Here is a 27056-nt window from a genome sequence, read left to right on the forward strand (position 1 = left end):
CCCCAGGTACACCACCAACCATGTGTCTGTTTTTCCCCACTCGGTGACACACCCGCCGGGGGTCAAACTCTGGTAATTGGTGATTCTGTTCTCAGACATGTGAAACCTTCTGGAGGAAACCTGGTCTTGTTAGGAGAGACGGCATCCATCCCACTTTGGATGGAGCAGCTCTCATTTCTAGAAACATGGACAAATTTATTAACCCCCCCAAAATATGACTATCCAGAGTTGGGACCAGGAAGCAGAGTTGCAGTCTTACACGCCTCTCTGCAGCTTCTCTCCTCCTGCTACCCCCCCAAAAACCCATCTCCATAGAGACTGTGTCAGCTCCCAAACAGACAAAAAACAAACTAAAAACCAGCAACAAACAACTTAAACATAAACAATTACAAAGAAAGAACAATACAGTATCCACATCTGAACCAAAGAGTAACACAGTGAGATGTAGATTATTAAATATTAGGTCTCTCTCCTCCAAGTCTCTGTTAGTACATGACTTAATAATTGATCAACAAATTGATTTACTCTGCCTTACAGAAACCTGGTTGCAGCAGGATGATTATGTTAGTTTAAATGAATCAACACCCCCGAGTCATTCTAACTACCAGAAACCTCGAAGCACAGGCCGAGGGGGAGGTGTGGCAGCAATCTTTCACACCAGCCTGTTAATTGTGGCTCAAGAGTTGGGAGTTCGCCTTGTAATCGCAAGGTTGCCGGTTCGAGCCCCGGCTCGGACAGTCTCGGTCGTTGTGTCCTTGGGCAAGACACTTCACCCGTTGCCTACTGGTGGTGGTCAGAGGGCCTGGTGGCGCCAGTGTCCGGCAGCCTCGCCTCTGTCAGTGAGCCCCAGAGTGGCTGTGGCTAAATGTAACTTCATCACCAGTGTGTGAGTGTGTGTGAGTGGGTGGATGACTGGATGTAGTGTAAAGCGCTTTGGGGTCTATAGGGACTAAGTAAAGTGCTATACAAATACAGGCCATTTACCATATATATATATATATATATATGTGTGTGTATATATATATGTGTGTGTGTGTGTGTGTGTGTGTATATATATGTGTGTGCGTGTATATATATATATATATATATATACACACACACTGTGGCATGGGTGTGGTCCCTGGCCAGCTGCAGAGGAGGGGTGACGCAGTGAGCTCCCGGGGCGGCGCAGGGGCGGGGTGAACAGGTGTGCTGGGATCTGACAGTGATTGTGTCTCTTTATATGTTGGCAGTGACAGACGGAGACAGGGGTGACAGCAGAGAAAGAGAGCGCGGGAGTATATGTGTCCACGTACAACCCCGAGTTTAATAAAAAGTTCTGCATTGTCAAAGTCGCTCCGGCTGGTATTTCTTGGGTCCACCGTTACACTGGTGCCGAAACCCAGTCGTGATGTCCGGTCCCCTGCCGGCTCCCCCTGCTCCCCCGGCGGCGCCACCGCCCGCCCCGCCGCCCGCCCCGCTGCCCGCCCAGCCGCTGCAGATCTTGGGCCAGATGATGGTGGACATGGCGGCGATGGCGGCTCGTCAGGCGGCCACGCAGGACCAACAGTTGGCGTTGCTTCGCCTGCAATCGGAGCAGCAGACCGCGGCTCTGGGGCAGCTGCTGGGGAATGCGGCAGCGCCGGCTCCCGCCCCTCCGCTGTCGGTGACGTTGCACCGGATGCGGGATGGGGAGGACCCGCTGGTTTTCATCGAGGCTTTCCAGGCCACGGCGGTGGCCTGTCGTTGGCCGGAGGAGGAGTGGGCCGCCCGGCTGCTGCCGCTTCTGTCGGGTGAGGCCCAGACGGCGGCGCTGAGCCTGCCCCCGGCTCGCGGGGGGTGTTCGAGGACGTGTGCCGGGCGGTGCTGGATCGTTTGGGGCTCTCCCCAGAGGATTACCGCCGTCAGTTCCGGGCCAGCAGGATGTCGGGGGGGGAGCGGCCGTTTGCCTGGGCTCGGCAGCTGGAGGATGCGGCAGCAAGGTGGCTGCGACCGGGCCCCTCGGCTGGGGAGACGCGGATGCTGAACATGGTCGTCCTCGAGCAGTTCGTGGGAGGCCTGCCCGAGGCGACGGCTCGTTGGGTTCGCTGCCACCGCCCGACGGATTTGACGGCGGCGGTGACGCTGGCAGAGGACCATCTGGCGGCCGACCCGGTACCGGGCCGTGAGGAGCCGCGGCGGGGCGCCCGTGTTCCGCCGCCCAGGCCACCGGCGGCGGCGTCGCACAGGAGAGGCGGCGGCCCTGCGGGAACGGAGCAGGCAGCAGGGTTCCGGCCGCTGCTTCCCGCCGGAACCCCGGCGGCCGCCGAGGTTGCCCCGGAGCCACGGGGAGCCGCACAGACGCCGGGGCCGGACTGTTGGAAGTGTGGGCGGCCGGGGCACCTGCGCCGAGACTGTCCGCTCATGGAGGTGGGGCAGGTGTTCCGCGTTGCCGGCGCTCCAGCGCCCGCCCCCGGTCCAGGAGTGACGTACCGCGTGCCGGTAAGGTGTCAAGGGGGTATTCGCCATGCTTTGGTGGACACGGGCTGCACGCAGACTCTGGTCCACCAAAGTTTGGTTCGCCCCGGGGCATTGTTGGAGGCTGACTGGGTGGAGGTTAAATGTGTGCACGGGGATATTCACAAGTACCCAGTAGTGTCACTGTTGCTGAAATTCAGGGGCAAAACGCATAGAGTGAAGGCGGCGGTTAGCCCGCGCCTGTCGCATCCCCTTATTTTGGGTACGAATTGGCTGGGGTTCCACAGCTTACTGGGGCAGTACGCGGGGATGCGATCGCGGTCTGTAAATTCGTGTGACGTTTGCGCAGCGCTCGGCGGTGACGCGGGGTCGACCGACGCTGACTCTGGGGGGGAGGAGGAGGCGGGGACTTCCACGGAAGCCCCGCCGCCTCCCGTTGTGTACCCCACGGAAGATTTTCCACTAGAGCAGTCTCGGGACGACACCCTACGCTCAGCCTATGACCAAGTGATGGATATTGATGGTCGCTCGGTGCGCCCCGACGCTGCGCGAACGTACCCTCATTTCCAATTGCGGAACGATCGGCTTTATAGAGTGAGCCGTGACACTCACACTAATGAAATCCGCACACAGTTATTGGTGCCGCAAAGCCGCCGGGAAATGATTTTCCAGGCGCCTCATTCGAACCCCATGGCAGGGCACTTGGGTGGCGAGAAAACTCTGGAGCGCATAATGGCCCGATTCTATTGGCCGGGCATTTGGGCCGACGTGCGCCGCTGGTGTGCGTCGTGCCCCGAATGCCAGCTGGTTAACCAGCCGGCCGTGCCAAAGGCGCCGTTGCGCCCATTACCGCTGATGGAGATCCCGTTTGAGCGTATTGGCATGGATCTCATCGGGCCATTGCACCGGAGTGCATGCGGCTATCGCTTTGTGCTGGTCCTGGTGGACTACGCAACGCGGTACCCGGAAGCAGTGCCGCTACGCACCATTTCAGCGAAGAGCGTGGCGCAGGCACTGTTTCAGGTCATCTCCCAAGTCGGTATTCCGAAAGAAATACTGACTGACCAGGGCACGTCGTTCATGTCGCGCACATTGCGGGAACTGTACGAATTACTGGGTATTAAATCTATTCGGACCAGCGTCTACCACCCTCAGACTGATGGGTTGGTGGAGAGGCTGAATAAGACTTTAAAATCCATGATTCGTAAGTTCATTCGCGAGGATGAACGCAATTGGGATCGCTGGTTAGACCCTCTGTTGTTTGCAGTGCGGGAGGTGCCCCAGGCCTCCACGGGATTTTCTCCCTTCGAGCTGTTATACGGCAGGAAGCCGCGGGGGGTGCTCGACCTGATTAAGGAAAACTGGGAGGAAGGTCCGAGCCCTGCGAAAAGTGAAATTCAGTACGTGCTGGACCTGCGAGCAAAGCTGCACACACTGGGGAGGCTCTCACGGGAGAATTTGCTCCAGGCCCAGCAGCGGCAGCGACGCCTGTACGACAGAGGGGCTAGACTCAGGCAATTTTCACCGGGAGATAAGGTGCTTGTGTTACTTCCTTCTTCCAGCTCTAAATTGCTCGCCAAGTGGCAAGGACCCTTCGTGGTCACACAGCGAGTGGGGGACGTTGATTATGAAGTGGTACGGTCGGACAGGGGCGGGGCCACGCAGATTTACCACCTCAACCTCCTCAAAGCCTGGAGGGAGGCGGAGACCGCTTCTCTAGTGAGCTTGGTAAGAGGGAGAGATGAGTTGGGGCCGGAGGCGCCAAAGTCTAGCATCCCCGCCTCCCTCCATTGCAGTGACCATCTCACACAGGCCCAGAGGGCGGATGTTGCTGCATTGCAACAGCGCTTTGCCGACGTGTTCTCCCCCTTGCCCGGCCGTACTTCTCTCATAGAGCACCATTTTGAGACGCGGCCTGGCGTGACGGTGCGTTCACGGCCCTACAGGCTGCCGGAACATAGAAGGCAAATTGTTTTCCGGGAATTGAAGGAAATGCTGAGGCTGGGAGTAATAGAAGAATCACACAGTGCTTGGTGTAGCCCCATCGTCCTTGTAGTAAAGAAGGATGGGTCTATACGGTTCTGTGTCGATTATCGCAGAGTGAATGAGGTGTCACGTTTTGATGCTTATCCCATGCCCCGGGTCGACGAGCTCCTGGACCGGTTGGGCACCGCTCGCTTTTTTACGACTCTGGATTTAACCAAGGGCTACTGGCAGATTCCCTTGTCTCCAGAGTCCCGGGAAAAGACGGCCTTCTCCACTCCGTATGGGTTGTACCAATTCGTGACGCTTCCGTTCGGCTTGTTCGGTGCCCCTGCCACTTTTCAGCGCCTCATGGACCGGGTGCTGCGGCCCCACGCTGCCTATGCTGCCGCCTACCTAGACGACGTCATCATTTACAGTGACATGTGGGCGGGGCATGTGCGGTGTGTGGCCGCGGTGCTGGAGTCCCTGAGGCAGGCGGGGCTCACGGCCAACCCGACGAAGTGTGCGGTTGGACGGAGGGAGGTACAGTATTTGGGGTACCACTTGGGGAGCGGGCAGGTGCGACCTCAAGTGGAGAAGACGGCGGCGATTGCATCCTGCCCGCGTCCCAAGACGAAAAAAGAGGTGAGACGGTTTCTGGGGCTGGCCGGCTATTACCGGCGGTTCGTCCCAGGGTTCGCGGACCTGACCAGCCCCCTGACTGATCTCACCCGCAAGGGTGCCCCAGATCTGGTCCAGTGGACGGAGCGGTGCCAGGCGGCGTTTGTGCAGGTGAAACGGGCTCTCTGTGAAGAGCCGCTGCTGTTCACACCTAACTTCTCCCTCCCTTTTTGTCTGCAGACTGACGCCTCGAGCAGAGGGCTGGGGGCCGTTTTGTCCCAGCAGGTGGGGGGAGTTGACCGGCCGGTCGCTTACATCAGCCGGAAGCTCACGGACCGCGAGTCACGGTACAGCACCGTGGATAAGGAGTGCCTGGCAATCCGGTGGGCGGTCGACTCCCTTCGCTACTACCTCCTGGGCCGCCCGTTCACCCTCTGCTCGGACCACGCCCCGCTGCAGTGGCTCCACCGCATGAAGGATGCCAACGCCCGGATCACTCGGTGGTATCTGGCCATGCAGCCCTTTAAGTTCAAGGTGATCCATAGGCCGGGCGCGCAGATGGTCGTGGCCGATTTCCTCTCTCGCTCGCGGGGGGGGGGGGAGTAGGTTCGGCCGGATGGGCCCCGGCCTCAGTCGGGCGGTGGGGATGTGTGGCGTGGGTGTGGTCCCTGGCCAGCTGCAGAGGAGGGGTGACGCAGTGAGCTCCCGGGGCGGCGCAGGGGCGGGGTGAACAGGTGTGCTGGGATCTGACAGTGATTGTGTCTCTTTATATGTTGGCAGTGACAGACGGAGACGGAGGTGACAGCAGAGAAAGAGAGCGCGGGAGTATATGTGTCCACGTACAACCCCGAGTTTAATAAAAAGTTCTGCATTGTCAAAGTCGCTCCGGCTGGTATTTCTTGGGTCCACCGTTACACACACATACTTTTATGTATTTATTCATCAAGATAAATCCAGCCACTTCGCACATAGGATTTGAATACAGATTGTTTAGATTACAGTTCTGGCTAACCAGCTATTGGCTGATATGTAGTTAAAGCTGTAGTGCTGTGTGTGTGTCTGTGTGTGTGTGTGTGTGTGTGCGCGCATTCCTTCTTCTGGAGGATTTGTGCTCCTCCCAGTGACAGCAGGTGTCTCCCCTCATAATCAGCTTTGCGGGTTTTAAAGAAGAAGAAGAGGGGAGCAAATAGAGCTGTTGGGCAGTGTTCACACTGTGTGTGTGTGTGTGTAAGAACACTACTGATTGTCGTGTTACTCCCATTGGGGAGGGTGTGCACTAAGTGTGTTGTTTAGCAGCAGATGTCAGTGGACTCTGGTCATCAGTTTGTATTACTCTGCTTTCCTTTGGAGTTGTTTACCTTTGTGTTTATTTATATACTTTCATTTATTTATACTTTTTTGTGAAGCATCTTTGAGGTTCTTGACAGGGGTTATACAAACCTGAGTTAATATTAATTTAATTGTCCTTGCTGAAATACACAAGGCCTTGCCTAAAAAACAAAAAACAACTGGATTCTAGTTGTTCTACGGATTTTTGGTCATATTCTTCATTTCAGTGCATCAAATGTTCGAAATTGGTGAGCACTGATTTGGAGCTCTCCTCTAAAAATCCAGGCTCCTGTAAGAGGAGAAAATGTGAGGCCTTCCCTGAAAAAGTAGTGTTCTTTGCTCTTGTATATACCTGTCAGCACTTATAGTTGTCAGTTACATAGGCGTTGATGCGCACCAGCTCCCCCCGCCCCCCCATCAACACCACCACTGGGTATTAAGCCGAATAGTCCCTCTCCTTTGTAGTTTTCCAAAGAGAATTTGAATTTGTCTGATCACTGAACTATTTTCCACATAAGCTTTGTACCAGAGCAGACGATGGTATTTCTGGATAATGTTGATCTCTGACTTCTTGATACCACAGCAGAGCTTTAAACAGCAAACTGTGTTCATAACTGATGCTGGAATCGTGCTGATGGCCTGACGGCTTTCAGTATTGGTTTTTAGCCTCGTCAAGATTCTTGGACTCTTTATGTCATTTTGTACGGTAGATGATGAGATTTTTAACGTCTTTGATGTCTATTTTAAATGATTCAAAAATAACTTTTAGGCAGAATTATTTCAGATTGGTTCACTTCTGTCCATCATTACTTATGATTTCTTATAATTGTCTCATTATAAATATTGTATATGTTTTCCTGTTGAGAGAAGAAACAATTCACAGATAAACATATCATGTTTTTATCATTGCATTCGGTTGATTTACATTTTACAACTTTTTTGGACATGTGGTTGTAAGTGGTTGGTTTATTAGCTCGTGTTGCTCTGAGTTTCATGCATGAACTGTTTTTGTCTGACACAGTGATCAGTGTTTGGAACGTGTGCCTCAGTACTGGTCTACCCCCGCTCTGTAACATCGTCACATTTCTACTGCTAAAAATCACCTGCAGCTGATCGTTGAATATCTAGGAGGGACTTCATTTCACAAACTGACTTGTTGCAATGGTTGCAACTTATTACAGTTTATTACGCCAACATCTTAGCCGACTGGTTATTAATTAAACTACAAAAGGTCTAAATAGATCCTCATTGCAATGTTTGGAGCCCACTGGTCAGTTAGTTGTTGACTTTCATATTTCATATATTGAACCCCTTTTAGATAAGTGTAATGCCCTGCACAGTAGAGCTTGTTTTGAAAATATTTGTTGACTTTATATTTATTATGGATGATTTATTTGGAAATAGTGTTAGTTAGTATAGTAATTGTAGTATATATTCTACAAACAAGAGATTATTCTGTTGAATGAGAAATTATGTTGTTTGATTAATACATTGTATTATTATTAGGCGTGGGACTCAATTAAAACAAATAATCTAATTAATTAGAGGCTTTGTAATTAATCATCTCGGTTAATCACATTTAATCGCACAAGAAAATATTCCTCAAAGTGCAAATGTTTTTTTTTTAATTTAAAAGGGTTTTAGTGGGCGACAGAATCAAATAATAAACATGGACATGAATATTGGAAACTCAAGCTCTTTACATTTCTGGAAAAAAAATCCCTGGGCAGGCTTAAAAATGAAGCGCTGTTTTAAGTACTTTAAGTATATTTTCAAAATGGCTTTGTTTTTAAATAATAATAATAATTTCAACATGAGTGAAGTTTAATCTTCTTAAAAAAATAAACATAAAAGGTTATTTGAGCAGCTTCACCTTTAAACTCTGAGTAACCTGAGCCAACATTATTTTGTACATTAGGCTAAAACAGTGAACATAAAACATGTAGCTCCGGCGGTAGAGCATCTAATGATTGGAAGGTTGGTGGTTCGATTCCTGGCTTCCTCCTAGTCTTCATGCCAAATATCCTTGGGAAAGATACTAACCCCCTGTTGCTCATCCATTGTATGTTAATGTTAGATAGGCACTAACGGTGTGTTCACACCGAACGCGATGGACGCGAATAGAGCGTCAGGTTTACATGTAAAGTCAATGGAAAGGCGCGATGACGCGCGATTGCGGGTCCCGCGAAAATTCGGAAGCAGATTTGCGTCGCGAAAACGCCAAAACGCGTGAAACGCGCGTCAGTGTAGCGCGTCTGGCGCGTTTGACTCGCGAATAAAACCACGCGCGTGAGTTTTTGTGTTGCATTTTGTGCATACGCGCGTTTCGCGTGTACCGCTCGAGTTGGAAAAATCTGAACTCCAGCGTCAAATCGCGCCGCGACAACCAATCAGGAGCCTGGTGACGTGGCTGTTACCTAGGTCAAAGGGGCAGATCCAGCCAAAGCCTTTCATACTTCAATGGAGGGGAAGGCTAATCAATGCGGTAGCAAACAACTCGGAGCTGTACAACACCAGCTGCTTTCAGTACCGAGACAGGAATAAAAAGGACCGAGCTTGGAGGAAGATATGTGAAGAGATCGGGCAACCTGGTAAGTTCATTCATTTCTCTTTTGAAAGTTTTTACTGACCCGGGAAGCCGCACAAAAGCTAGCAAGCCACCGCTATTTTCCCACTGACGTACAAATACCGTTCTGCTTTTATGCATGTTGTCATTTAGGAATATATTTTATTGTTTATTAATAAACAGCACACAGTGGTCCCGCTGTTCATCCGTCACTGCTTTGCTTTTTCGCTGATTTTTTATTGCACAGTACAGCATTGCATTCTGCAGCCTGATTGACAAATCTGCTCCGTGTCGTGTCTCCTGCGCTTGCCAAATTTATCACGTTTGGTTTTGATAACCATGGCGTCCAATAGAAAAAACAGCACAAAAACACCCATAACTATGAGCCTCATTCGGAAATAGACACCTGCACCGCGAGGGGAAAAGGCGCACGAAAGTGGCGGGCAGATGAAGACAAACCGCGGCATAATAATACTTTTACGTTTTGCAATCTACAAAGGTTTGCACTTTGAGAATCAATTGTGAGAACTGTGACCAGGGGCTAGTTATTCTGAGAACCCCTGCAATAAATGAGGGACCACTGTCTACTCTACGATTATTATATCCAACCTGTTAACATTTAATACTGTATTGATAGAACCAACTGATTCTGCAGCAGAGCATCCCCTGTCCCTGAGCTCCTGCTGCTGCACCCACAGGTATGTACAGCAAGCACTGATACCTTTTTAGTCGGTGGGATTCCCTTGTGATCACCTTTACTAAATATCTACAACCAATCTGATTATATCCTGTTATTGTTTTTTTTTTTTCAATGTTGAAATTAAAATCTAGTAGCAGCCTTCTCATTTCTTTGTGTTTTGTGCTGTTTTACAGGCCCACAGAGGAGGACGGCTCCGAGGCAGATGAGGGACGGGTCCCAGGACGGTCCATCGGCGGTGGAGCTGGCCATCCTGGAGTCCCTGAAGAGTCCACACCAGTCTCCAATGGAGCATTTCCTCCTCAGCCTTGTTCCTGCTCTGGAGAGCAGCTGGTCCTTTTTATTCCTGTCTCTCTGTAAATTCTTATATTTTATATATTTATGTTTAATGTTTTTCTGTTTGAGAATTTTAATATTATTTCAAATAAATGTTTATAATGACTAATGTCTACTAGTTCTACTACACAGCAAATGTTGGCACACGACTTGACACATGTAGAATTTATTTCATATTATATACTAATGACAAAATATACTGATACAGTGGGATGCAAAAGTTTGGGCAACCTTGTTAATAGACATCATTTTCCTGTATAAATCGTTGGTTGTTACAATAAAAAATGTCAGTTAAATATCATACAGGAGACACACACAGTGATATTTGAGAAGTGAAAAGAAGTTTACTGGATTTACAGAAAGTGTGCAATAATTGTTTAAACAAAATCAAGCAGGTGCATAAATTTGGGCACCACAAAAAAGAAATGAAATGAATATTTAGTGTATATCAATGTGTGTGTCTCCTATATGATATATGGGGTGCCTTTGTCTGGACGTGCTTCCCATCCAGAGCTGCACAGCACAGAGGAAAGTTCCAGCGCTCCTGGAATCCCTCTGTGATGGACCGCCAGTCTCCAGGTGAAGGCACAGCCATGAAGTCGTCCACTAGACAGTCCCAGATGGACGTCGCTGCCTGGGGGGTGATCTGGCTCACCGTGGACACACCGACTCTGAAACTGAACGCGATGGTCCTGAAGGAGTCCCCGGTGACAAGGAGCCTGGACAAAATTGTTCAAAATCAGTATTATGTGTACTGCAGTTACAAAATACATTATTCAAATTCCAAAATACTTTTGTGATGTCAGATATAAATCACAAAACTTAAATCTTACATAAAACATTTTGTAATTATAAGGATAATTACAAAATGTATATTAGATAATATCTAAAACAGTTGTTTTGTTTTAACTTTAACATATCATAATTTGATTGGTAGCAACTTTCACAACGACAGTGAGCCAATCACTCATAATTCCTAAACATGTCAATCAGGTAGGAATGAAGTAAGACATTAATAGAAATACAGAGTTGTGTGTTGACATGTAGCCCTTTCCTTGCTTAAATCATTAATATTTTTGAAAAATTAATCTGTGATAAGACAGCTTATCAAGATAGAACCATGTAACTAGAGATGAACCAAACTGTTCAGTTTTATCTAACTCTGTTTTAATAAAGGCTGTGACCCCTGCTATAGAGTCTGACAGCTGCAGGGATTATATACAAATATTCAACTATCCCAGAATTAAACCAGGTCTAAATAAAAAGGAGTGAGTATCACTACAAAGGTTAACTCAGTGGTCCTAATGCTACAGTTTGATATCAGCAAACACCGAGCGCATACATTGATGTGACACCACAGCCATGCTATCATGCAAACACTGATAACAGCATAAATCGAATTAAATCGGGGCTTGATGAGACCTTCTGAGTATCGCTAGAAATATTATAAACAGTCGTCTCTGTACCACAGTTTGCTTTCAGTAAACACCGACAGCATTCACTGTTAGCATAGCACATCCATGTTAGCAGTGTATAACTGGATGGATTAGCATATTAGCACAGATATCAATAAAGGACTACCATATTAAATAGTTTTACTAACCTCAGGCAGACGGACAGGCGCTCTGCAGGTGGGATTGAGCGTCTGTAGTTGGTGTCTAGGCGGGCGATGCTGGGACCGACGAGGGAAAGCAGGTCCTCAAACTGGCCGACGGTGATATCGCTGGAATCGGCCGTCATCCAGGCGCAGCTCCTGGAGCAAGTGGTGAAACTCACCAAACTGCTCATGCCTCTGGAGGACCTGATGGACCCAGGTACGGCGAGGACGTCTTTTACGCTGCTGCTCTGCTCTCCACAGTACATAGAGAAGGGAGACTCTCTCTTCAAGCGCTAGCTCGATAGCTGCCATCTTGCAAAGATACCGGTCTGGCACAACTCCCTCCCACATTCCTCCCACATTTCCGGTTCACGCGCGATGGATTTTTCTTGGACACGCGTTGAGACGCAAATGTACACGCGTCACATTAGGGGCGTTTGGGGCGTTTTATTCGCGTCCATCGCGTTCGGTGTGAACACACAGTAACAGCTTAGAAAAAGTGCTTGTGTGATTGGGTGAATGAATTAGTTGTATAAAGCGCTTTGATGCTCAGAGTAGAAAATCACTAAATAAGAACCAGTCCATTTACTCACAGTACCTCCATGCTTATTTACTGTCCGTCTCTTTCAGCCAGTTACAAACTAGCCTGTTCACGTGTTCAGAGCAGCTTTTTGTTACTATGTGACCTGCAGGTGAGAACAGTCTGTCACATGGGACAGAAGTGGCAGGACCAATCACAGACAGCTGTGGGTGGGTCCCTGCTCGACTGGACCACCACTGCAGCGGGCAGTCTGTCTGGCTGATGGTGGATTCTGCTCTGTGCAAACTCTTCCTCATCAGAGGGGAGGAGGAGGCTCTTTGTCTCTGCTGGCTCCTTTGTGGTGCCATCTTCACACTGTTCCTGCAGCAGGACCTCAAGGCTGCTGACACCTTTTCTTGTTACTGGGACTGCTAGCGCTAACAGCTCCCACAGTTTCTGTACTCACTGCAACATGTTTTGCATTTAGATGATGCCGTAAGGTTGAAGTGCTTCGGTGGTATGCAAACTCCTTTTTGCACAGTTTGCACATAACCACGCTTTTATCAAGGTTCCATTGGATAGTCTTTAGAAATCAAATTAGCCTCTGATCAGTCTGAGGTGACATGAGCCGGCTCCTTATTGGGAGCCATGGGTTTTTTTTCCTTTCTCTCTCTCTCTCTCTCTCTCTCAGCCTCTCTCTCTCGCACTTTTTTCCGCTTCACTCCGCACGTGAGCCTTGTGCTTTGTGCTGGGCAGAGGGGGGAGGGGCGGTAGTTACACTCAGTAGCACAGGAACAGAGCGGGAGGGAGAGAGAGAGAGAGCCAGGGACAACAACGTCACATTAGAAAGGTATAGTAATCATCCACAACTATTTTCAGTTGCAGATGATGAAGGATTCAGAAAGTTTATTCATGCAGGTCCATATGACAGAGAATGTGCATGTTCTTTTTGTTTTCATATTATAATTTAATTTATTTGTGTTGTGGTTTGCAGTGTTTTGTGTTGTTTCACTTTAAATTTGTTTAAAAGGAAAAAGCTGAAAATTGAAATAGTTAAAAGTTCAAATGTGAATAGTTGATTTTTGTATTATATGATTTATTTATTACATTTTATGTGGAGTGAATAAATAAAAGTATATTTACGGTGGCCGCTAGAGACAAAGCACGTACAAAACACAACAGAAGTGCTCCAGGACGCTAGGCGCAGTGTTACCTGGTGGCTACACAAGCCAGCAAGTACCAACGACCGGATTTGGTGTGTGGTAGTAACAGGTAAATAAAAAAATTTTTTTAATTATTTGAATATATGTGAGTGCTTGTGTATAAATACACAAACAAGATAATTGAATATGCTTTCAATTGTGTAATTTAAGTGATCTAGTAGCTCTGTTTTGGAAGTTCAGTTCATGCTAGAAATGTGTTTTGGAGTTTGTACATGTTTTGTCTCTAGGGGCCACCGTATATATTTATATATAAACATATATAAATAAAAATACTTTTTTTACATTAGTAATTCCTTTTTTGCATAATTTTATATTATTGTTAAAAATAAATTAGTTAAAGCAACAAAACAACCTGAAGAGCCGGTTCGGAGCTGAAAGAGCCGGAAATCCCATCACTATTCTTTGTAGCTCTGATGTGTGCATCAGTGTAATCGGTCTACCAGGAAATGGTGCATTGACAAACGTTCCTCTTTGCTTGGAATGCAAATATGTCAAGCCAGTGTTATTAAATGCGTTATTTTTTTATGTGTTATATTTTTCAAATTAATTAATCACAGTTAACGCTTGTTAACACTGAACTCATTCATCTGTTACAGTGTTAAACCCAAATGTTTCTAGTTAGCATGGGATTTGGACTAAAAATGGCATGTTAGTGAAAAATGTATATTTGACAAAGATGACCCAAATAAACCCAAAAAAATGAAAAAAAAAACTGTTTTAAATGATGATTTCATTTGCAAACAAAAAACATTAACCAAAGTTAGAGCAGTCTGACTATTCTACACTGACCTCTGGCATCAACGTGTGCAGGAAACTCCCAGCAGATCAGGGTTTCAAACTCCGGCCCTCGAGGCCTGCAGCAGATAGCTGCTTCTGAAATAAGCCCAGCCCACCTCACTCCCAAACTATGCCACCTTCATAGTCACTTAGATCACTCTTGTTCCACTTCAGCAGCTTATACTGACCAAGTCTACATGCTTACAAACAGATACACATTACACACTATGTCATGCTGATTAGATACTTGCATTAACAAGCAGCTGAACAGGTGTACCGAATGCAGGAGCTAGTCAGTGTATTCATATCGTTCTCATAGACAACAAATGAAGACTGATGCAGTTAATGTGCATATCATCTCCTAAATAAGAAAACAGTACAGTATTTGTGATGCTTTTCTGACACATAATTTCCTCTGCAGCTCCACACTGAGATGGACCAGGGAGATAATGCAGTGAAATATACACTCTCAGGAGAGGGAGTGGGGTCTGTCTTCACCATTGACCAAATGACAGGAGATATACATGCACAGGTGGTGCTTGACAGGTCAGTACCTCCCAATAATATTGTCTAAACTGACTAAGCACCTGAAAACAGTAATATCTAAGTAGGAACCTAGAGAAGGCACATCCTCCCAAACTGTTTTTCTCAGGAGTTGCAATGGACGGGGAAGTGAGACTTGGACAAATCAGAATCAACCTTTTTCTGTCAGAGAGATGATTGTGTCCACAGAGATGCTGACTTTGGCTGAGATTTTTTTAAAAACGCACAAAAGATTCAAGGCGATTTTTTTTTCCACAAAACAGGCTGAGGCTTGATCAACTTCAGCTGAGTCACCTGAGCAAGAATGTTTGATGTTCAAGACCTGAAACAGCTGCTGACCTCAGAAAACATCACTGAACATATGCATTACCTTTAAAACTGCAGATGTGTTATTACAGCTTTCTCTTGAACTGTCACTGCGGGCGGCCAGCCCTGTTGTTTGGAGACTTTGGGAGTCGTTGAAAAAAAGACCAATCATGAGTAGCATCTGCCTTCAGAGTTTCTACCGTTGCGGCTCGAGGGCTTGATAATATTCACATGCTGCTATCACATTGTGTTGCAGTCATTCGTTGCATACAATACACAGTAAAACTGTCAAATTTATAAATTGATTCTATACAAAATCAGCACGCTCTAAAGAGTGTGTGTGTGCGTGCGAGCGTGTGCGTGTGTGTGTGTGTGTGTGTGTGCGTGCGAGCGTGCGCGTGTGCGTGCGAGCGTGTGCGCGTGTGTGTGTGTGTGTGTGTGTGTGTGTGTAAGAGAGAGAACCCATTCCACCTAAACAGGACACATTCAACAGTGGCAGTTGTTTTGTTGTTGTTGCTTTTTTGCAATTGCAGGTTTTTATCACATGTTTACTTTTGTAGCTGCGTTGCTAGTGCAGTGATCTTTTATTAACAGTGGGGCAGCTTTCCAGCTGTCCTCATCGGCTCTGCACCACACGCAGCTCTCTCGTCAGGTCCCCGCATCTGACTGAAATAGGAAAGGCATGGGCAGGTCCGCCTCCCCCGACACCACACCCTGAACCCACTGCTCCACCCCTCCCCTGCAGCTGAGCCATAAACCACACCCCTCCACAATTAAATAAATAAGATATTGTTGGATATCTTAATGTCACATTAAAATTCAGAAAATCATATCATAAAAGAAAGTTCCTCTTTGATATGATGATAAACTAACTAAAATGATAAACTAAGCTTTGCACATGAACAACCCCCGCAAGTATAAAACTGTGACTATGCCAATAAAAGTCTACCTTTATTCATGCATTTGCATCAATAGACGAGCATTTCTATGGACAAAACACTTTCCTGTCCCAAAATTGAGTCACTACTTGATCTACAGCACATCTAATATTTCCATTTTCTTTAACAGTCTGTTTGGCAGCATGAGTGCAGCCTGACACGGAATCAATGCTGAGACACCATGAGACTCATAGCCTGAACACATAATCATATCAGTTGAGTATGTGCCAGTGAATTCAGTGTGTGTAAATTTAATACTTGATGTTTTGCAGGGAGAAAAAATCGTACTATACGCTGAAGGCCCAGGCTGTTGACGTTCATACAGGCATCCCTCTTGAGCCAGAGTCTGAGTTTATCATCAAGGTGCAGGATATTAATGACAATGAACCTCAGTTCCCAGATGGACCCTACAGCGCCAGCGTCCCAGAGATGTCCCCAACAGGTAAGACAGCTACAGGCTCGGATGCAGTAGGTGGATGAAGAATTTAGATAGCAGAACTCATAAAGATAAATGAAAGTGTACACTCCTTATCAAGGAAAATATATTTTAGGTATAAAAAAATACACAGTGCACAAAAATATATTAAAAATGAAACCAATTTTTTAGACAGGACAGTCTCTCGTAACAAGACCAGGTTTTCCCAGAAACTTTTCCAGTTATCTACATTGTGTTTTAGACACAACTGAGCCAGCCAGCAATCTAAGGAGATCTCCTTAGATTGCTGGCTGGCTCAGGTGCAGCTGAATATGTCACCCCTGGTCCGATAAGGTAGGGGATAGTGAATACTGTGAATGTAATTAGCAGGTGAAGTTTTTAAATCAACTGGCTCCACAGATAAGCTACACACTGTGGAACAGGAAGCAATACTCTGCTGCAGAGAGCAAACACCAAGTGACAGCGCCACTGTCTCTCTACTGTTTTCTTCTTCAGTGCCATGTGCCAAAACAATGCAGAGCGGTTACCTACTCCCACAGAGCTTAATAATTCTACATCTTCCCTGCGTACCACTACTGTAGCTCCTCTGAAAAAGAAAGCCCGAAATCAGAAATTCTTGATTCCCTGGTGTAACCGTCAAACATGCACCTTAACACAGAAAACTTGTAAACTGGAGAGAAACTGGGATCTTATTTAGAAGATCATCATTTAGCCTGAAAAAAACAGTTTGCTGCTCTACAGAAAAAAACTTCTGCAAAGCTAGAACGTTTTAGTATCCATCACTGATCGAAGAAAATAAGAACAACCCCAGGTTCCTCTTCAGCACTGTAGCAGGGCTCGCAAAAAGTCAGACCTCTGTTGAACCAAGCATTCATTTAACCTTATCTTGTAACAGTCTTCACAAATAAAATTTGAACCATTCATAACCATCTCACAGACTTAGATTTATGTTTAGCTACTTTCAGCACCACTGATATTCATTTAGACTCTTTTTCTCCATCTTTCTAAATTAACTTCAGTAATTACTTCCCCCAAACCATCATTGTGTCTTTTAGAACCCATTCTTATAAGACGTCCTAAAATTAATTACTTCTTCAGGCTATGATCAACCTATTTATCAGATTTTAGGTTTCAGAGCTCATCACAGCACAGAAACAGCTTTAGTGAAGGTTACAAATGATCTTCTTATGGCCTCTGACAGTGGACTCATCTCTGTGCTTGTCCTGCTAGACCTCAGTGCAGCGTTCGATACTGTCGACCATAATATCCTATTAGAGCGATTAGAACATGCTGTAGGTATTACAGGTACTGCGCTGCAGTGGTTTGTATCATATCTATCTAATAGACTCCAGTTTGTGCATGTAAATGGAGAGTCCTCTTCACACACTGAGGTTAATTATGGAGTTCCACAGGGTTCAGTGCTAGGACCAATTCTGTTTACATTATACATGCTTCCCTTAGGCAGCATCATTAGAAGACATAGCATACATTTACACTGCTATGCTGATGACACCCAGCTCTATCTGTGCATGAAGCCAGATAACACACACCAATGAGTTAAACTGCAGGAATGTCTTAAAGACATAAAGACCTGGATGGCTGCTAACTTTCTGCTTCTTAATTCAGATAAAACTGAGGTTATTGTACTCGGCCCTGAAAAGCTTAGAAATATGGTATCTAAGCAGATTCTTACTCTGGATGGCATTACCTTGGCCTCCAGTAACACTGTGAGGAACCTTGGAGTCATTTTTGACCAGGACATGTCCTTCAACGCACATATTAAGCAAATATGTAAGACTGCTTTCTTAGGGTGTGTTTACAAGATCAAATTATCTGATCTTTCTTTTTTTGTTCTCCAAAGTCTTGGCATACATCCATCCATCCATCCTCCATCCATCCATCCATCTATTTTCTTCTGCTTATCCGAACCAGGTCATGGGCAGCTTAACGCAGAAAATCCTCTGCTCCCCAGCCATCACATTCAGTATATCTGGGAGAACACTGGGGTGTTCCCAGGCCAGCAGAGTGATATGATCTCTCCATTCCTATCCTGGGGCCTCGTGGAGACATGCCAAGAACACCTTAGCCAGAGGTCACCCAGAAGGCATCCTAGTCAGATGCCCAAACCAACTCTGGCTCCTTTTGATGTGGAGGAGTAGTGGCTCTACTTTGAGCCCATCTCAAATGACTACAATGGTATACTGTCCTCCTCACTGTACCCACGACCCCATCTTACAATCTCCCTGTAAAATTCCTCTAACAACTGGGGCAGCAACTCTACCCTGACCCTGGGAGGACACTTCACCCTTTTCCAGCTGAGGACCATGGCCTCAGACATGGAGATGCTAATTTTCAATCACGTCACTTCACTGCAAGCTGGAGGCCACAGCATGATGAAGCCTACAGGGCGCATCATCTGCAAAAAGCAGATATAACATTCTGAGGCTACCAAGTTGGAAGCCTTCCACCACTTGGTTGGATCCTGTCTGTAAAGATTATGAACCGAATCAGTGACAAAGGGCAGACCTTCCCAGGGAGGCTAAGGAGTGTTTAGATCTCCATGTGATGTTGCAGAAGTGTGTGAACCAGAACAGCCTTACAATATTCAGGAACTCGTGGCAAATGTCACCCACCCCTGGGGCCACCAAGGAATTACTGCATTATTGAACTACGTCAGTGAACTCAGTGATGGCAAAGTTGTGCCCATTTTTCCCACATTCTGTTTCCTTTATAGGAGAATTTTAAAAAAAATGTCAGTATTGTCCTCTTACATATGGTGAACCTCAGTAGTGGTTCACTTCCACGGCCACAGACGCATAAAATCAAACAGGCTGCAAACATTTGTGAAATATTGGGTCATTCTCTGGAGCTCAGTGAATTCCAGCGAGGTACCATGATAGGATGCCATCTGTGCAACAAGTTAAGCTGTGAAATTTTATCACCACTTAATATTCCACAGTTAGTGATTAGTGGTATTATAACGATGTGGAAGAGAGTAGGAGTGACAACAGCTCAGCCACAAAGTGACAGGCCAAGTAAAGTCACAGAGCACGGTCAGCAGGTGTGTAGCACGCAGACGTCGCTGCTTTTCAGTTTCTAGAGAGAAACGTAATCTGTATTAACATAATCTGTGCAAACATGTTTGTGTTTGTTTAGGAACCTACGTGACACAGGTGACTGCCACAGATGCAGATGACCCCACGTATGGCAACAGTGCTCGCGTTGTCTACAGCATCCTTCACGGCCAGCCCTACTTCTCTGTGGACCCCAAAACAGGTGACAGGACAGCAGCTGGAACGTTTCTGTTACAAAGCAAGAATAATTGATACAGTTGTACTAACAGAACTCAGACGTCGCATGAATTCAGTTCACTTCATGATACCTCACGAGTTACTCCCCAGTCCTACCCCTGATAAAACAAGCACCACAAAGACAAGTTACCATGGAAACATGAGCTTTACGTTGTGACTGTTTCTATTGCAGGTCAATGTAAATATAGACCTGCAATAGAAACATAGGAGCACACATATAGTGAAAAAACAGCAGCTTTTGTTCCTGTAAAGACCTTTATTGGGAAAAAGCTGCCGGGCGTCCTTCATCAAACCGCACGTTAAACTCATTGGTACCACTTTACAATAAGGCTCCCCTTATAGATGCTAATAAATAGTTTATAGCTATATTATTAATTAATTTGTAAATGCTTTATAAACCATTATTAATGGTTTATTATGCATTAGTTAAGGGTGAGAAAGAGGAAAAAAACTGACCGGTTTCTTGCCAAATAGTGAGCCAAATGTGTTCACCTATATATTTCATCTAGAGTTGCTATATTAAACATTTCAGACTAAGTTACTATCCTGTAAGCACAATCAGCATTTGTAAACATATTTTTTATCATATAAAATTGTACTTCAGAAATGCATTATAAATATCCACAACTATCAAGCGGAGCTTTGTTGTAAAGTGTAAAGCATAACACCATTTATTAATCACTAATAAACATAAATGACAAAAGAGAGTTTTGTTGTAAAGTTTAAAACATGTCAACATTTATTAAGGACTAATAAACATTTATAAATGCCAAATGGGAGCCTTATTGTAAAGTGTAAAGCATAACACCATTTATTAATGACTACTAAACATTTATAAATGACAAAAGATAGCTTTGTCGTAAAGTTTAAAACATGTCAACATTTATTAAGGACTAATAAACATTTATAATTGCCAAAAGTGAGTCTTAAATGTATAATGTCACCATTTATAACACTTAGACCTAAATTACAATCAGTGCTTGAAATAACATTTAACTACTGTCAAAAATGGCAATGTATTGTAAGAGTAACACATGTAACATTAAATGTGTTTTTTAAAACACCAAACAGTCACCCACTCCAAAAAAAGTTCATGCCAGACTGGTTCAAACTGGAAATATTTTTTGTATGTCCTTAAATAAGCGTCCCAGTGGTCCATCAGGGTGTCGCGAACCAAGCCAAGATGACCACTCAAGAACCATCAGGTGTTCCTCCAGCAACTTCTCAGTGCGATTTCCTCTTAGTCTACGGACATGTCCTTTGATGGTCATCCAAGCCCTTTCGATATGCTGTGTATGACTGCCAGATTGAGGATCTACAAACCACCTGCTGTGATTTACAGTGTAATGTCTGTACCCTATGTTTGTCAAAACATTTTTCTAGGCTCTCCACTCATCACTGATAATGGCACTACCCAACTTAACATGCTGTCTGATCAGAGGAACAAGGTGGCGCCTTGATCGTTTTTCAACAAGTTTTAACACGAGCCTTCGCCTTTTGTCTTTAATTCCCATCATTCCAAATACCCATTTCTTCCTTTTCCATGCATTTCCAAAGCGTCCACGTGCATACTGAAAACAAAAAGAATAAAATTAAACAGAATTAAAATGAAAAAGAATAAAATTAAATATCTACAAAGAAACATTCAAAAAGATGGTTGCTTCTACTAATTTTTTTTACTTATGGTAAAGGTTTCCATGTTTAGAGGACACATTCAGATCTGCATTGATTCTAACAAACCTGTCTGAGAGTTTACCAACCTTTCGCTGATGACGGAGACAGCTTTCATCTATAACCACAAATTCTGTCACCACCAAGACGGTGTCCATTGTTTATTCTGTGTCTTTTAATTGCACGTATACAAACATGTCGAATGTGTCTTGCCATGCTACTTAGTGTTCTGGAGCTGCCAGCCACTTCATCATCGATCATATCTACTTGTCTGAGCCTGAGCCCTTGTGAAAATCTGTGATAGAAATTGAGGCAATTATTACTTACTGAGGCCCTAATTTTATTTCACAAGTCTCGTATTGGTGTTCAATTATGAAAGGTGCATTGCTATTAATGTCTACATCTACATATACCTGTAAATGAACTTCATCCAACTGAAAAGAGATGTTTTTGATTTCTCAAAGAGGGAGCCAGTTCTAATTGTTCTGGAAACTCTCCTATGACTTGCTCTTTTGCAGCACCTGAGAACATATCAATGAGTTAAGTAAAGAAATGGACCCTTAAACAAGAGCATTAATTGAAAAGATAATCACAAAATTAAGTATGAAGAAAATAATAATGAAAAGAGGTTAATGCTCCCTCTTGCATTGATAACCGAAATATTTTGTTATATTTACTACATGCACTACATTATCATGCATTATACATACCACATATATTGGTCTTTCTTCACCACGGAAATCATTTTCATCTTATGGTGACAAACAGGACATCTAAGCTTCTTTTTTAGCAGGTGTTTCTTCTGCAGCCATTTAATGAGCCTTAGTGCCTTATATTTAGTTTGTTTTCCTTCTATTCTGGCGCGCAATCTCATTCCCAAAGACATTCTGGTGGAAAAAAATGAGTAATTTATTTTATTATCACCTCGAAACACCGTAAAATACTCTATGGGAGTCTAGTGCAAATCGGTTCAGAGTTAAAGAACTTCACATGCTATATAAAACAAGCCCTATAATCAAAAATAGTCCCACGCAAAAAAGAGGATTGTCTCACCTGTTATAATGTATCTCCGACTTTGTTATGTAGATCTAACCCGCTGGATTCATGCTAAAAAAAATATGTTCTGCTGCCAAAGGGAGGGAAAACAAATTTAATTTAAACGCAGAGGAGCTTATACAACCATCCAATCACAGTTAACTTTATTAAGGAAAGCCCCTCCTCTCAGAGCGCGACAGGCAGTGGAGCGCTCTGGAAGGTCAAGCCAAAGGGGCACGAACAGACACACTGAAGGCGCTCGTTCAAGTTGCTGCGCCATGGATGGAGCAGCAGAAGATAAAAATTTGTGTGCGTCTGCGACTTACACAGTTAGCACACGTTCGAAGAGATACAAAAAGCAGAGACTGGATGATCTAGATTGCACTAAGCCAACGACGTCAGCAGTTAGACATGAAGGTGAGTATAATGCTAGCTAGCTAGCTACCGAGCCATTTGGCTGCTAGCTACAGTGGCTAACTAACATCACATAACATGTGAATAGCTCTATTACTATTGGTTATTCCAAACGATTGATATCACTTAGTTGTATATTTTTAGTTTTGTTTATGTGCATCATTAAATTTATATTAAACACCCTGGTAAGGCAGTACACATAAGAATTATTTGCCTTGTTTTAGAAATGTCTGAACCACCACATGTGTATATAACATAATTTTTACAAAGTGGCTTTTTATAAATTCAAGTTGTAACCGTTTTTAATCAATATTTTATTTGAGTTTCCCAAGTTTAGATTATAACTTATTTTAGTGTTGTAATTTAATAATTGTTTGTTCTTTAGATTCTTCTTCTAATCCTGCCCCTACTGCAACTGCCCTTCTTAACAAGGAGCGAGAGAAACTGACTTTTCTTAAGGAGGAACTGGAGCGCGACACCCTGATGGACCACTGGGACGCTTATTTAAGGACATACAAAAAATATTTCCAGTTTGAACCAGTCTGGCATGAACTTTTTTTGGAGTGGGTGACTGTTTGGTGTTTTAAAAAACACATTTAATGTTACATGTGTTACTCTTACAATACATTGCCATTTTTGACAGTAGTTAAATGTTATTTCAAGCACTGATTGTAATTTAGGTCTAAGTGTTATAAATGGTGACATTATACATTTAAGACTCACTTTTGGCAATTATAAATGTTTATTAGTCCTTAATAAATGTTGACATGTTTTAAACTTTACCACAAAGCTATCTTTTGTCATTTATAAATGTTTATTGATTAATAAATGGTGTTATGCTTTACACTTTACAATAAGGCTCCCATTTGGCATTTATAAATGTTTATTAGTCCTTAATAAATGTTGACATGTTTTAAACTTTACAACAAAGCTATCTTTTGTCATTTATAAATGTTTAGTAGTCATTAATAAATGGTGTTATGCTTTACACTTTACAATAAGGCTCCCATTTGGCATTTATAAATGTTTATTAGTCCTTAATAAATGTTGACATGTTTTAAACTTTACAACAAAACTCTCTTTTGTCATTTATAATGTTTAGTAGTCATTAATAAATGGTTTTATGCTTTACACTTTACAACAAAGCTCCGATTGATAGTTGTGGATATTTATAATGCATTTCTGAAGTACAATTTTATATGATAAAAAATATGTTTACAAATGCTGATTGTGCTTACAGGATAGTAACTTAGTCTGAAATGTTTAATATAGCAACTCTAGATGAAATATATAGGTGAACACATTTGGCTCACTATTTGGCAAGAAACCGGTCAGTTTTTTTCCTCTCTCACCCTTAACTAATGCATAATAAACCATTAATAATGGTTTATAAAGCATTTACAAATTAATTAATAATATAGCTATAAACTATTTATTAGCATCTATAAGGGGAGCCTTATTGTAAAGTGGTACCAACTCATTCAATTCAATTTCAATTCAATTTTATTTATATAGCGCCAAATCACAACAAAAGTTACCTCAAGGTGCTTTATATTGTGCAGTAGATACAGAGAAAAACCCAACAATCATATGACCCCCTATGAGCAAGCACTGATTCTAAATTCTAAAATAACACGTACCAGTTAAATTAAATTACAGGAGAGTCTTAAAGAGAAAAAGACATTTATACAGCATCAAATTGCAACATCAGTCGCCTCAAGGAGCTTTATACTGTAAGGTTGACCCTACAATAATACATCCAGAGAAAAACCCAACAATCATATGACCCCCTATGAGCAAGCACTTTGGCGACAGTGGGAAGGAAAAACTCCCTTTTAACAGGAAGAAACCTCTGGCAGAACCAGGCTCAGGGAGGGGCGGGGCCATCTGCTGTGATTGGTTGGTGAGAGAAGGAAGACAGGATAAAGACATGCTGTGGAAGAGAGACAGAGGTTAATAACAGATATGATTCAGTGCAGAGAGGTCTGTTAACACATAGTGAGTGAGAAAGGTGACTGGAAAGGAAAAACTCAATGCATCATGGGAATCCCCGGCAGCCTATGTCTATTGCAGCATAACTAAGGGAGGATTCAGGGTCACCTGGTCCAGGTTAAACTCATGTGTGAAGAAAAGCAAACTTTGTAGCTGCTTCATCCACCACAGCAAACATCTACTGTAAAGAAACAGACATTATACACATGAACTGTTAACTTTAAATTAGATAGCTCACAAAATCACTCATAGCCAGCACTCTTCTTGCCTTCTATTAATTTAAGAAAGCCTTCCAAGTAGACAGAGTATTTGTATATATAATTATATATAATTTTATGTTTTGCCTTGTTTTAGATCAAAAGTCAAATATAATAAGGTATACAACCTTATTATATTATGTACGCACCTGCATGTAGGATGATGCTGAATAACCCAACAATAACGTTAATGAGTGTCCGGATCTTGAGTTTCACTGATTACTATGAAAGGATGAAAATGAGCACATACTCAAGCTTAGATGATTAATCATCTTCAGGCTGTTTAAATCAGAGTGCCATACATGTAGTCTTACTATTTACTGATCCTCTGGTCATGAAACATCTGAGCCTATCAGGTCACATCACACGCAGCCATGCTGGGTGGAGTCTAACATTTCTCTGATACAGGGCTTGCTTTGAACAGTGCACTGATGTCTTGATAGACCCTTTTAGTGGTACCTTGATGTTTAAGCTTGTAGTTTGTGGCCCAGCGCAGTGCAGCTTCTTTCTGTGGGAATACGGAGAAGCTGACCAGGATAGTGTGGGGGTTATGACCTTTCACTGGATCTGGAGGTCGGTCGGGGTTTGTTGGACTCTTTCCAGTTCAGATGACGTAGGGAAGACTGGGGCCCATTGCCTGCATTGATACCTCCAACATAAACTTTAGAGGGTCCCTGCCATGTTTGCTCCCTTCAGGAATGTTTAGTATACAGAGATTAACTCTCTGTGAGCGGTTTTCAAGGTCATCGTTCAGTGCAGGAGCAACTGGTTTTGGTCTTGTAATGGTGGATTTGGCTGCAGTCAACCATTCAAACTTTTCACCAGTTAGAGACGTCACTGTTGTTTGTAACTCGTCTGGGGATGCCTGTAGCAGTTTTATGGGGGAGGGGGATCACTTTTTCACACAGGGCCATTTTGGCTTTTTCCCCCCTTAATAATAAACACCTTCATTTAGAAACTGAATTTTGTGTTTACTTGCATCATCTCTGTCTAATATTTAAATTTTTTGTGACAAATATACAAAAAATATTCAAATGTGGGAAGCACTTAGATACACTGAGGCAAAATTAGGCATAGGCATACAGCGTGTGTAGACTAAAGCCAGATTCATCTTTGTCTTTCTTCTTTGTTATAGTGAGGTCTAAAATGTTAAATCAAATCCTTTCAGGTATAATTCGGACAGCTCTGGCCAACATGGACCGTGAGGTGAAAGAGGAATACCAGGTTCTTCTCCAGGCCAAGGATATGGGTGGTCAACTGGGGGGACTGGCCTCCACCACCATCATCAATATCACCCTGACTGATGTCAATGACAACCCTCCACGCTTCACTAAGAGTAACAAACTCTTAGCAATGTCTAATTTGCTCATTGTTTAAAAAAATCTACTCATTCATTCATTCAGTTACGTTGGACTAATAATAGTGTTTAATTGGTTGTCTCTTTTTACTGATCTTTCTTACTCTTTAAGGTATTTTTAATCTTCATGTACCAGAGTCAGCATCATTGGGTGCAGCTGTGGGACGAATTCAAGCCCAGGATTTGGATGTAGGCAGCAACGCACGGGTGGAGTATGCCATTGTTCCAGGAGATGAGGGCAACGTGTTTGACATCATCTGTAATGGTCAAAGTCAAGAAGGGATAATTGTTCTGAAAAAGGTCAATTCACCCTTTAGTGCACGTTAGTTGCTTTCTAAGTGCTTCCTGCTGCAAAGCATTGATCCATTCACACAGCACTTTATTTTATGTCTTCAAGCTGATGATGGAAAGATTGTTTTATGCTGATGCAAAGTTCTTTAAATCATATGAATTAGGCCACGTTCACACTGCAGGTCTTAATGCTCAATTCTGATTTTTTGATCAAATCCAAAAAATTTTTGTCTGTTTTTCACACTACGAATAAAATGTGACAGCAAACGCGCTCCAGTGTGAACGGTTCACGGCCCTCAAAGCGTCACACGTGCGCAAAAGAAGACGTCACACACAACAGAAGTAAAAATGGCGGCTACAGAGCTAGTAGGTGTTGTTGCAGCAGTCGATCAATTTCTGCACAGTCGTAACCGACAGAATTTTGAAAAATTAATTAAA

General features: G+C 44.0%; 1 protein-coding gene, 1 long non-coding RNA gene and 1 pseudogene across 4 annotated transcripts in view; 2 read left to right on the forward strand and 1 right to left on the reverse strand.

Annotated features, from left to right (window-relative positions):
• The window catches only part of LOC146554285 (cadherin-12-like), a 49780-nt gene that overhangs the window by 9155 nt on the left and 13569 nt on the right, over nucleotides 1-27056 (forward strand). For all 3 annotated transcript variants that reach the window (XM_085253496.1, XM_085253497.1, XM_085253498.1), the window contains 5 exons: nucleotides 14489-14613; nucleotides 16127-16296; nucleotides 19447-19566; nucleotides 26139-26306; nucleotides 26440-26627. In XM_085253496.1, coding sequence (XP_085109622.1) covers nucleotides 14489-14613; nucleotides 16127-16296; nucleotides 19447-19566; nucleotides 26139-26306; nucleotides 26440-26627 — 771 coding nt within the window. The remainder of the gene's footprint in view (nucleotides 1-14488; nucleotides 14614-16126; nucleotides 16297-19446; nucleotides 19567-26138; nucleotides 26307-26439; nucleotides 26628-27056) is intronic.
• On the forward strand, nucleotides 8417-9973 carry LOC146554286 (uncharacterized). The gene is made up of 3 exons (XR_014889398.1): nucleotides 8417-8942; nucleotides 9555-9615; nucleotides 9791-9973. It is a non-coding gene; the product is annotated as an uncharacterized LOC146554286 (long non-coding RNA).
• LOC146554287 (uncharacterized) lies at nucleotides 20509-21390 on the reverse strand (annotated as a pseudogene).

Source organism: Mchenga conophoros, linkage group LG18 (genome assembly GCF_057382185.1).
Source record: "Mchenga conophoros isolate Kocher_MC1m ecotype Shallow Benthic linkage group LG18, M_conophoros_male_GT1.1, whole genome shotgun sequence".
NCBI classification, from domain to species: Eukaryota; Metazoa; Chordata; class Actinopteri; order Cichliformes; family Cichlidae; genus Mchenga; species Mchenga conophoros.